This window comes from Hesperophylax consimilis, chromosome 7, assembly GCF_061612785.1.
Source record: "Hesperophylax consimilis isolate HC1 chromosome 7, BYU_Hcon_1.0, whole genome shotgun sequence".
NCBI classification, from domain to species: Eukaryota; Metazoa; Arthropoda; class Insecta; order Trichoptera; family Limnephilidae; genus Hesperophylax; species Hesperophylax consimilis.
This window is the reverse complement of record NC_142842.1, coordinates 36,381,933-36,394,723: the sequence shown is the minus strand read 5'-3', so window position 1 is coordinate 36,394,723 and position 12,791 is coordinate 36,381,933. Positions and strand designations below refer to the sequence as shown.

Below are 12,791 nucleotides of genomic sequence, written 5' to 3'. Positions count from 1 at the left end.
CGATATGGGCTTGGTATAAAGGAGTCCAGATCGGTGTATAATAGTTATACCAACGAAATTAATTATTACATTAGCATTTGGGTTTATTTGATATATTTTCCCATTTTCACTAAAATGAACACGTATTATTTGAAACCACGAAAACGCCTGCTTAAGCAAAGTACTCAAGTCTAATCATTTAGGAGAAGAATGGTCTATAAAATATTTATTCAAGGAACTTACCATTTTATCAATTTGTTTGTAGACAACGCTGAAGTACGGAATGTTGTTTGTTCTGAAAAAAATATAATTTTTCAAATAACATTTCTTGCGGGTTCTGTATAAAAAATACACATTATTATTGCAAAATATTCACACCCCCGCGGGGTTCAAATTTCAATAGAAAATTTCCATAACAACTTTGGATAGCGTCTTGTAAATCGAAAATAAAATACAAAGTGGGAGGATATTGGTTTTTCCCAAGAAGAACGTGAACATTAATATTTTGAAAATCATATGTATCTGAATAAATTCTTAAAAAATCTCAGAGAATAAATGTATTTATTTGCTGTTATGAATGTAGCCCACCAAAGTCAAAAGTTATTTAATTTATTTATATCTCTATAATGAAACAAAACAATACCTTTGTTTATAAATTTTGTTTTGTCTAATTTATTAGGACAGGCGGGTTTCGCTCAATACAAGCATCATCAAGGTTCAAATTAAACTAATCTGAAACATTATAATAGTCAACAATCTCCCGATCACTAAAAAGAAGTCAAAATTGATCCATCATTCATTCGTTAACGGTCATTTTGCGACGCTTGATAAAAATCCGAAACGGCGAAAAATCTGTGTTTAAATTGGGGCTGATCGTAGACTTCTCCATTGGCGGTTTTCTCTAAAGTGCATTTGTACAGTGAAACCCATGAAACATATCAAATTTTAAGAGAAACATGTATTTTTTTTTATTTTTTTTTTTTATTTAAATTTTTTTTTTTTGCGGCCCTGATAAGGGCCATTTTGGGTCGAAATTGGAATGGTGAGCTGTTGTTTGTTTTTTTGTTTGTTTGTTGTCTCGCTTCGATCCGATTGATTTGATTAGATGGTCGGTCGGTTGTTTGCGTGCTCGCGGCTTAAGCACGCTCTCCGCGGATGCGTCTCGCCAGCTGGATGTCCTTGGGCATGATGGTGACGCGCTTGGCGTGGATCGCGCAAAGGTTGGTGTCCTCGAAGAGGCCGACCAGGTAGGCCTCGCTCGCTTCCTGCAGGGCCATCACGGCTGAGCTCTGGAAGCGCAGGTCGGTCTTGAAGTCCTGGGCGATTTCGCGCACCAGCCGCTTAAAAATGAGTCGTAAACAATGCCAAGGTACTAGAAAGCTCTCCCTACGTTTCTAAACATCTTTTAGAACCAGACAGGTTGATTGACTCATGATTCAATTTCTCCCTCCACGATTTTAAGTTGCTAAATTGAAATGTTTAATATTATTCAAAGCTTGGTAATGGCATCTCTTATCCCGTCAAGGGCGCTTTGATGTGTTGTTCTATGCACTCTTCTGCCTTCAGACAAATATTTTATAAAGCTTTGAATATCTTCAAAGCTTACCAGTATAACCCTTTTTATAATAATGGAATGTGTATCCAAGGATATCAAAAATATATTATAGCAATGTTAACAGCCCGCCATTAAAATTCAGCCTTTAAAATCGACGCGACCGAAAAATAAGGTCAGCACAAAATACTTGTTAAAAAAACAACAATAACACAATCCACCTGACGGTGAAATCTTATGACCTACACCAAAATAAGACGATCTTTGTGCGCCGCTATAGATAATCTTTGACGCCACGTGACCACCGAGTCACCAAGATTGGCCGAGCTATCACCTCCCGCACCGGAACCTTGCACTACATAATTTGAAAGTTGAAATTTAACACTCACTTGAAATTTAAAAGCCCGTAAAATTTGATGAAATAGGTACAAAAATACAATAACTTCTATTGATATTCTGAACCCCAGTGAAATAGACGACGAACCACCACTGGATTTGATCATCTATCAAATGTGACGGAGATTGAAACATCGCATCCTAAGTCAACAAGCACAGTACAATAACTTACTAGTCACGGAAAAATAATGCACTGTGGTATTACTTCATATCAAAGCATTGTAAATTAAAATAGCCGTAAGTACTTACGTTTCGAATAGAGGGTGGTAGTAGGTAAGGCCCTGTTGCAGGTCCACCAACAGGGCCGTACTGAGGTCCAGCAGGTGGGTAGCGGAGCCCCGGGCCCCCTCTCGGGCTAGCCTGGCGTACCACTCGGCGGTGCCTTTGCGAAGTGACACCACTATCTCGCCTCTGGAGACAGAAGTACAGTGAAATTATGGTAAATCTAGGCTAAATATGATTCTATTGGAGAGTAAAATTAATTAAAGTGTTAAGTGTCCCAACAGCCAGATCTAGAGGGTAAAGGTGGAGGTGTTTCTCAAGTTATACAAAATTAATTTTTATCCTTTTTACGGTCCCCGCTAACCGCCAAATCTCGGCCAGCCTCAAATTTTAATCAAATTATTATTAGCAGTCAATGCTGACATGCTAGATGATTGATTATAATTTGATTTAAGGCTGATACAGGACGAGAATCAATGGTTAACGGGATCATTAAAAGGTATAAAATTACAAATTTTCCTTAATCGTCAATCAAACGAGACGTGGTTTGTGAAATCTCAACTTATGGTATTAACAATTTGAGGAATAAAGTTAAACAACAAATGGTTTCCTATTTTTGTTTTTAATGAGTTTTTATTATTCACAATGTACATTTGTTACGTATAAATTTTATTATAAAATTAGCGACCGGTTTCGACACGTCCGTGTCATTAACTAGCTATTTTAAAACGTTTTTAAAGTTTTAAAGTAGCTAGTTAAACGTTTTTAAAGTTTTAAAATAGCTAGTTAATGACACGGACGTGTCGAAACCGGTCGCTAATTTTATAATAAAATTTATACGTAACAAATGTACATTGTGAATAATAAAAACTCATTAAAAACAAAAAATGTCTAGAAATTGTTACATAGTGAATGCCAAAGAAATACAAAAAATGGTTTCCTATTGGTCTTGGGTATTGTGGTTGAAGGGTAAAGTTAGGTATCGCAGGTTCAAATCCCATCACGTGCAAGCAAATTTTTTTTTATTGATTTCACAATTTATTCATTAAAAACAATATAAACTACTAGCTAACGTTTACCCGGCGTTGCTCGATTTTTCTGTACTTTCAATAGATATAATATCCATGTATTATATATATAAACCTTCCGCAAGAAATTATTTAAATGATAGTGAAAATCCTATCAAACTCCGTTGCATAGCTTAAAAGAACTAAGTACACAAACAGGCAGATGAGGATAGTGACTTTGTTTTATACTATTTAGAGATATTTGCGGGAGGTTCCTAGTGGAATATATTCTCAGTATCGCCCTGCTGTGAGAACACCATTCAGAATTAAAATGTTTCGTGACCAGATCTGAAAGCCAGGTACCTCCCCACCTTCCTCTTCCCATGTCCTACCCTCCCCACCATCCTGTTCCCCATATCCTACCCCTCCCCATTACCTTTAGCCTTACAACGTACCCCAATTGGAGATGCCATAGTCTCACTGGCTTTATTTGGTTGGGAGCAGTTAGGACTTTTGTGGGGTATTCACATAAAATAAATCATTTGTTCTGGAAAAAGCCACCATTTCGAAGCTAAATGTTGATTAAAATGGCTTTAGCCATATTAGTGACCAGATATGTTCAAGTAAAAACTTAGATTGATAAATTGGTATTTAGATAAATAACTGTAACTACTTTCACAGTCTGTACCTTAACCCTTCAGGTTTTTAAATATTTTTACCAACAAGCCCCAACGAAATGGTGAATTTTCTTGGAATTTCGGAATGCTCCCGAGGTATCTAAAATATGCTACATATTACTTATTTATGACGTTGTCGTTAAAAGAAATACTAAATTAAAAAACTAGATATAATTATCTTTGACAACATTGATCTTTCAAAAAAAATTTTTTTTTAATATCAAACATGAAAATGTTAACAAAAAAACTTACCATGATATTTTGACTGGGAAAGTCCATAATTTTGAAAGAATTCGATATTTGTAAAACGTATTCCTTTTCGTGTAGGTAATAAGTAATAAAACTATTACTTCAGTTTTATACCGTTTCTACAATATATATTTTTTTAAACTTTCGACTGTCAATGAAAAAATGCCAAAATTTGTAATCATGCACTTTGACAATTTAAAAAAAAATTATCTATGTAATAATGTATAAATATTTGATAAAAAGAAGAATTGTGAAGAATAATTATTTATCTTTCCAATGACGAACTTATCACATATCTATGCATTATAGAAAATGTATTGACGCCCCGGTCAGATCTGTCCTTCAGAGGCTATAATGGAATATGATTTTTGTGGCTAGAAAAGTCCCTCCGAGACCTGAAGGGTTAAGTACATATTTTGTACTTTTCTTAGTAAACACAATCTTAATTTTATTTTTATTTTTTTAAAAGAAAGACAAACACTCCCGATCACGAATAACCTGACAATTTTTTAAAATCTCCTACTGCCACCACAATAAGCGGAAAATGTTGCTTGTGTTGTGATGGAGGACTTAGCCAGCCGAGGAATTGAACCCACTACGCCTGGGTGGTACCAAAACTTCCTAGATCACAAGGCCAGGATACTCATTCAAAGCAGCCTTCTAACTTGAAAAAAAATAATTATGTTAAAATTTATTCATATTTATTAAAACATTTTAAAATGTTTTAGTTAATTTAAAAAAAATAGTTAAAATAAAATATTTGGAAGTTCCGATACAATTTAGGAGGCTGATTTGATTCTAGGAGGTTTTGGTGGGACCCAAACGCGATGTCACCTCAGCCACTGACCGGTCAATGAACTCCTTTACAATATAACTCTATGACAATTTGTATTGTACCTGCTTCTATCGTTCATATTTATTATTGTACTCCTGAACAACTCGATGGTACTGCCTCGGTAACTAAAAACACAGTGTCTTCCTTAAGACTGTCAAGGAAGAAATTGTGTTTTTATTTACCACGGTAGTGTAATAATGTATTCATGTAAACGCCTTCAAAGCGTGATGAAAATATAGTCAACTAACTAATAAACTAATTAACCATCACGCAGTTTTCACACCTTACACACTTTGCGGATCTCCACATTCCTCACACGATCATACATGGTTTTACCACACATCGCCACAGGGATCTCATTTCAACAGCATTCAATCTACTTTAATCCCTTTTCTGTCAGTTCTATGACTCACTTCCATACATTAGGGAAGGTACCAGCACTCCATTGTGGACAGCTAACTTCGCTTCTTTGAACATTTTTTTGTTGGCGCCAACTGCGTTCAGTCCTCCATTGATGAAGTTATCTACATTTACCATTCTTTCAATATCTCTGTCGGCTTTTCCATCTCTCGTATACATACTTCCTAAATACACAATATCATCCAACTGCTCCAAGTATTTTGTTTTCGTAAAACATTATTTAAGCAGTGTATGAATTAATTAATAATTTCGTAAAAAAATTGAATAATCAAAATGCAAGTTTTACTTAATAAATTTCGAAAAATAATTTTAATTCCTTAAATAAGCACCGCTACGCTTCAATAAATAATTAGTCCTCGCGAGCAGCCGCGATATTTAGCGACAGATTAAAGGAAGAATTAAAAAAGTACCAACCGTATTTCCTTGTTGAAAGGACAGCATTTCCAGAAGGCTTTCATCTGAGCGAGGAAATTCAGGCAGCGCAGGAGTCCCTCTAATCTGGAAAAGTAAAACCATTTCACTTTAAATTTACTCCTAAATAAAGTTACTTTCAATTTGCAATGATATTTAAATCACGATTGGAAGGCGGATGAGAGCTGAACTAATTAATTTTTGTTTTAGAAAGCTGTTAGCTAATTGTTTGCCACAATTAAATTATACTATCCAATTAGTAAAAAAACGTAATTTAAGTTGTGCGTCTGTCCGTGTAACTCTGGTTGAACGAACATGGATTTGCTTTGAATATAGGTGTCATTTTAAAAATTTTAACTGAATGTGTTAAGAATTCAAGAAGGTACCTAACTATGACATTTTAACTATGATATTTTAACCGAAAAATTTTTGAATTGTATACATGATTTTTCATGGGTAAGTTATGCTAGTTGTGTTATAAAATTATTATGTAATGTTATTTTTAAAATTGGAATTGATTTGTCAAGGATTCAGACTATCCCGTGAGTAAACGAGTGTAAATAATAAAATTTCGGTGTTATTTATAACAGTAACATTCTAAATTCAAAAATACATAATTCTTACTTATTCTTTTTTCACTATGCTAGCTTTGAATCAATCAATCTTTAAATTTAAATAATCATTTTAGAATGTTACCAAATGTTACTGTTACAAACACACCAGCAAAATTTTATTATTTACACTCGTTTACTCACGGGATAGTCTGAATTCTTGACAAATCAATTCCAATTTTGAAACTCAAAATCACTCTCAGATATAAATTTCTCGATGTCACACTAATTTACTGAAAAAAATCCAAAACAAGAATTCCCATCGCAGATCAATAAAATTTGGTGTTTTTTAAATGTTTTTTTGGTGTAAATAAATAAATCACTCCGGAACTTGTTTAAGTCAACTATAATTGCGCGACTTATGCCTTATTTATTATTAATTATGGGTGTGATTAATGATTATAAGAATTTTATTTAAATCCCATCAATTCATAAAATATTTTGCATTTCTTAGAAGAACCCTAATTATGATCAAATATACATTCTTTAATTTAATGGTTTTCCGTTTGAAATTATTAAAACCTTACTTTTCAAGATTTCATTGGTCAACAAATTGAGATTCAACCAGCGATTGGCACGATTATCTTTCCTGTAAAAGCGACTCTTCTCGGTATCTCCTTCGAAAAATAAACATCATTAAGCTACATTTCGAGACCCTTGCCTCCAATATTATCCTCAATCAATACTCCTTATATTCCAAATTAATTCAATTCAAATAAAGATATTTTGAAATCTTTACCCTTAGCAAGAGCAAATATTTAATGGAATTAGTATTATTCCAGTACCGAGTATATTTATTTTGCTAAAGTGTGTATAAACATTGATCTCGATAATGCCATAAAGCAGCAGGTACGGCATTACATGAACTGATATCTTAAGATAAAATTCTAGAGTATTTACTATTTGTATTTATTTCCATAATATGTCGGTATTTTTAAAAATATTATTAGGGACGTTTGTATGCTTTTCTAGACTACTCATTCATCAATGTTCTAAACATCTCACATTGACTTACGTGCTTACAAAACTGTTTGTTTACGGCATCGCAATACGGAAAACGTAGATTCCAGGAATATAGTTCCATATATACAAATAAATAATAAAAAAGACGTAATAGAGATCTACGAGGCGTATCCAGAAAGTAAGTGTACTGAATTTTTTTAGGTTACAAATCTTTTTATTGAAACAAAAAAATTACATGGTTACCGTAGTACATATGTAAGCTATTTTTCGACATAGTCGCCATTCCTCTCAATGGAGGTGGTGAAGCGGGGGATCAACTTTTTGATGCCTTCCTCGAAGTAGTTTCCCGCCAACACCTTCGTCCACTTTTCCACCTCCTCCTTTACCTCCTCATCGGTTAAAAACCTTTTTCTACCCATGTACAGCTTCAGGGAGGTAAAGATATAATAATCTGAAGGTGCTAGGTTAAGGGAATGCGCAGGGTGGTTCAGGATATCCCATTTAAACGAAGCAAGCAGTTCCTTCGTGGCGTTGGCCGTGTGTGATCTGGCATTGTCGTGCAGCAGGCTGACTCCCTTTGTCAGCATGCCTCTCCTCTTGTTGTGAATCGCCTTCCGCAATTTTTTTAGGGTCTCACAGTATCTTGCAAAGTTGATGGTCTCCACTTGAGGCAGATATTCAATCAAAATTATGCCTTGACAGTCCCAAAACACGGATGCCACGATTTTCTTGGCTGAAATTGTGGTTTTGAACTTTTTGGTGGAGGATGAAGAGGTGAAAACCGTTTTAAAACTCGCGATACCACTTGTACACACTTGTACAATTCATAGCTTTATCACCATATGCAGTTTTAACCTCATTATAAACCTCAAACGGAGGTTTTTCCTTCCAAACGAGATAACGGATGACGCCGCGTATTTCGCATTTGGCGGGAGATTGGATTGACATTTTTCACGAAACGTGTTGTCGCGTTAACACTTCTCAACGTACTGACCTTGAACAGGTCTCGTTGCGGAGGGGAAGAGTCAGGCTACACGTAAGTGTAGCCAACATATCGAAAATAAAATTCATTCGGTCGTGAGAGCCTCAGTACACTTACTTTCTGGATATGCCTCGTATATGGTTCTTTGCCAATCACTGACAATATCCTAAAATCAGAAATAAAAACCCAAAAGCGAAAATGACTCCAATTCATCAGGCCAATGCTATTCATCATTATTATTGTCAAACGAAAATTACTGCAATAAAAAATACTTTATCTTGTTTTCGTGTTGTATTATTTTGTTTTTAATGTTTTTTTTCGTTTTAGAAAATTGGCTTACAACAGAGGCAGAAAATGCAAGGTTAATGCAAAGAATTGTTTTTATGAAAGACTCAATTGTGTAATAACACATATCATAATATAAATGTGAAAAAATATGGTTTTTGATGTCGCATTTGGTAAAAAAATAAATTTACCACGCGTATTTTGAAACCCTTAAAAATGCGCGGTAGAATTTCTCCACAGACGACTAAACGACCATTAAAATGACATTTCGCAGACCTATCAATGTAACGTTCTACCTGAAAATAAAACGAATTCCAACCATCTCAAGGTGTAATAAATAGTTGGCCATGGAATTAAGACGGAATAAACATTAAATTGGAAGAGAGCTAAATCCACTGCCTAATCTGAAAATCCCACAATTCCCTTTCCTCTCTGTGAACGTCAGAGATCTAACGCAGCGTCTCCTGCTAATTCCATCTCCGGCACTTAGCGAGAAGCGTGCAGCCGGAGGCTCTATCTCGCATATTTTGAAGGATCTGTTTCCCATACAGGTGTCCTTAGAATAACCAAGGATTTAAAGTGATTATTATCACAGAATTTGGTTTGAAAATCTTCTCGAAAGATTTTGATTTATAATATTCGTTTACAGATTTTAGCGCGCTCGCACTCGGTAAGTAGGTCCTAAATTATACAGGCTTTCATAAAATAACACGAAACGGAGAAAAATACATTAAGTGGAATACTTATCAAAATATTATCTACTCGATTCCATTTACTAGCTTTGTATGACTTAAATAATCTTAAGTTAATTATTTTAAATGTTACTTCAAAAGTTACACTATTTCTTTATTGTGAATACAAGCATAATTTCGAATTCTCCATTAATTTTTGGTCGCCCATCAATAAAAGAAGGTGCTTCCACACTGTGGTGCTCACGTGATGCACATATGGGGTCTAAAAGATTTGACGATGTGTGGATGCAGTGCGGTGCAGAATACAGAACAATTAGCCAGCACAATTCATGTCCTGTCGGAATTGCTGGTGATCCACATGACCTGGAAATCTATCACGGTCGATCTGTAAAGGTTTTGGTTTTATCGATAATGTTGGTCACTTTTCGTCGTTACTGAAGATGGCTGCAGATATCCAATGAACAAACTATAATTCACAACAGCTAAGTATTTTAATTTATAAGACGTGAACTGTTGTTTCTACGACGACAAATTATCGACATAATCGATCTATCTTTTATGGATCTACCGTGCTGGATGCCTTGGATATTTCTCTTTGCTCCACCACCATATAAAATAATAAGAATATCACAACTTCTCAAATTCTGAGAGACTATATCATCTTTTGGGATGCTGTGTGGGAGGTCTATTTTAAGGAAAGGAAGGAGACGAAATGAGGGTTGGGTAGGAAAATAGGGTTCAGCGTGTTCAGAAGTGACGGATTTATGAATATATCCCTCGCACTACGGCGCAAGGCGATCTGGCACGCCACGCAGCTGGTGGGCTGAACACACCTCACCCGACGAACCCGGGCACCCCTGCTAAGTAACTAAACGTAACGAACCATTTGGGGTGACCTATGGCAGAGGCGTTGGTAATACAATAATTGGTTTCCGGAGCGGCAGTTCCCAAACACGCCTGCCAAATTATGAAAATTATAGAACGCCGTGGGGCTTTTAAAAACATAAATGAAAGACATATTTTACATAGTGCGGAAATATAAGGAATATCAGTACATTTAATATTTATCAGTAGGTACCATAAAAACTTATGTCGCAAACATACCTAATACAGAAATACGTATCAGTTTCTTTTATAACTGATCATTTATTTTTTCATGCACGACGAAGAGGTTTTGAATATATAGAAAATATGTGATATGAACAGTGAATAGTTAGTGCCATGGTTGTCACAGTGGAAAATATAGTGGAGTCGAATAGATTCAGGGACACGGATATTTATAACACTTATCATTTGAGGGCAATTGGTGAAGTTGTTCAGTGACGGCCGGCATAGTCCAGTGGTAACGCATTGGACTGCCATTCCGAAGGTCGCGGGTTCGAACCCGGCGTGCGCAAACAAATTTTATTTGATTAATTTGTGTTATTTCACAATTAATTAATTAAAATATTATATAGTATATTTGCGGCACGTTCCAGAGTGGAAGATACTACCAGTATCGCCCTGGTGTAAGACCACCATTCAGAATTGAAACGTTGCTCCAAATGGCTTTAGCCGTGTTTAGTGACTAGATCTGAATTGCCAGGTACTTCCCCACCTTCCTCTTTCACTTCCCCACTTACCTTCAGCCTCACAACATCCCCCAATTGGGGATGCCATAGTCTCACTGATATTAACGGTTTGTAACAGATATGTAATATGTGTATTGTATTTACTTGACGAGTGATGGCGGATGCAGGGCCGGGAAAAGCTCCCTGTGCTTCTTGATCTGCAGCAGTGACCTCTCCAGGAAGATGGTGAAGGACTCGGCCAGCCATTGTTCCTCCTCTTTAGATACGCTCCTGGCGCACCACACCTTCTCCAGCTCAGAGAGCAGCTTATGCATGTATCTGAAATATCATATTTAAGTCAGAATCCAGAAAATTACGCCACTCATTCATCTTGTACATTAGTAAACTGAGGTTACTTGTGATACTATGGTTTCAATCCAAATATAAATTGTTACGGGATAAATCAAGTACCCCGTTATTTTTAATATTTGGAGAGGACTAGATGCTTTATGATAGGCAACACGGATGAACAGCTGTTCCGTGTTTTGCTGACAGAATGAGACGGCAAGACGACCAGTAAAAATAATACCAACGCACTAATGTTTCGTAGAGGTTAGTCACGCTCTGAGATTATCTGTAATTATTAATTTTAGTCTCATGCTAACAATTATAATGTCGTACAATAAATTACAGTATTCATTTTTTATGGATCTTTTATTTGAGATTAGCTTCCTTATTCCGTACACTTTAATAAATTCATAGTGTCTTTCATTTTTACGCTACATTGGCGCACAACGTGGTTTTTGTTATGCCATCATTTTAATTGCTATACTTTAGTATCTTAAATTCCACGCTACAATTATTTTTTCCCAGAAATAATAAAGTTCTAAAGAGGTCTACGCGTTATCTGTGTATGAGAGCATATACGTACTATCTATTCGTATATCCATTCTTGTTCCACAGGACTGCTAGATTTCAACATCTTAGAAGCACGCAGAAAAGTATTTTTAGGCAAATTTTTTTCAAACAATTCTCTTGAACTATACTTAATTCACTTATATTTAAAGTGGTTAACTTATATGTCCCTAACAAGTATACTTGTGGAGGATCCCATGCTATTTTTCAAACCCCGAAGGTGAGGACCTTTGCCCATCAGAACGCGCCAATACAGAGCGACTCAAATGCTTGACGATTCTGCATTGACCATCGACATTTTCAACGTCACTTACAGACAGTTCAGTAACTATCCCACGACCTTTCATACTTAGATGTACTTCAAATTTGTGATAGTTTTTTGGAGAACATTACTAATAATAAATAAATAAAAATTGGTAAATATCCAGATATACTGGACACAGTTTAAAAGTACTTTGTTATATTTAAAAAAACACTTCGTATAAATTAGGCAAATATGAAACACAACGATTTAAGTTCTAATAGCATTTTTTTTAAAATACGGATAGTTTGAGGACTTTTCTTCGCGCCATGTTTAAACAAAATATTAAATAGGCTCTTTGGGGCTACCTTTTTTATTTTAATTTAATTAAACCATATTTATGAACTAAGAACCTAAAAGAGTTTCTTAGTTTGCGTTAAATAGAAGAAGAAGAAAAACTAAAATTAAAACTTTCATAACAATAACAATGGCCGACAAGTGACTAAACAATTCTAATTCTAACGAAATAACCATTAAAGTGCATTATTTTCCTACCAGGCTACTGATATAATTTTCTCATTGTTATTGATTCAGAGTGATTTGAAAAATTTGTGCGTATCAATTATGTCTTCCAGATTATAGGGAAATTTACTCAAATATTCAACGAATTTTATTTCTTTAAACGATATGTGAAAGCCAAATAATTATCTATCTCAAATATATGGAGAATCCAAAAAAAATGTGTTAGTGTATTGGATTTTTGCATTTTAAAATGCAGATCAAAATTTAGGTAACCTGGTGAAA

General features: G+C 35.2%; 1 protein-coding gene and 1 pseudogene across 1 annotated transcript in view; both read right to left on the bottom strand.

Annotated features, from left to right (window-relative positions):
• The window catches only part of unc-13-4A (BAI1 associated protein 3), a 321,552-nt gene that overhangs the window by 22,601 nt on the left and 286,160 nt on the right, over nt 1-12,791 (bottom strand). Inside the window, exons 9-12 of the mRNA XM_089633990.1 lie at nt 10,997-11,170; nt 5,752-5,835; nt 2,177-2,338; nt 223-274 (exon numbers count right to left, since the gene is read on the bottom strand). Of these exons, the coding sequence (XP_089490116.1) occupies nt 223-274; nt 2,177-2,338; nt 5,752-5,835; nt 10,997-11,170 (472 nt within the window). The remainder of the gene's footprint in view (nt 1-222; nt 275-2,176; nt 2,339-5,751; nt 5,836-10,996; nt 11,171-12,791) is intronic.
• On the bottom strand, nt 1,116-1,412 carry LOC149422693 (histone H3-like; annotated as a pseudogene).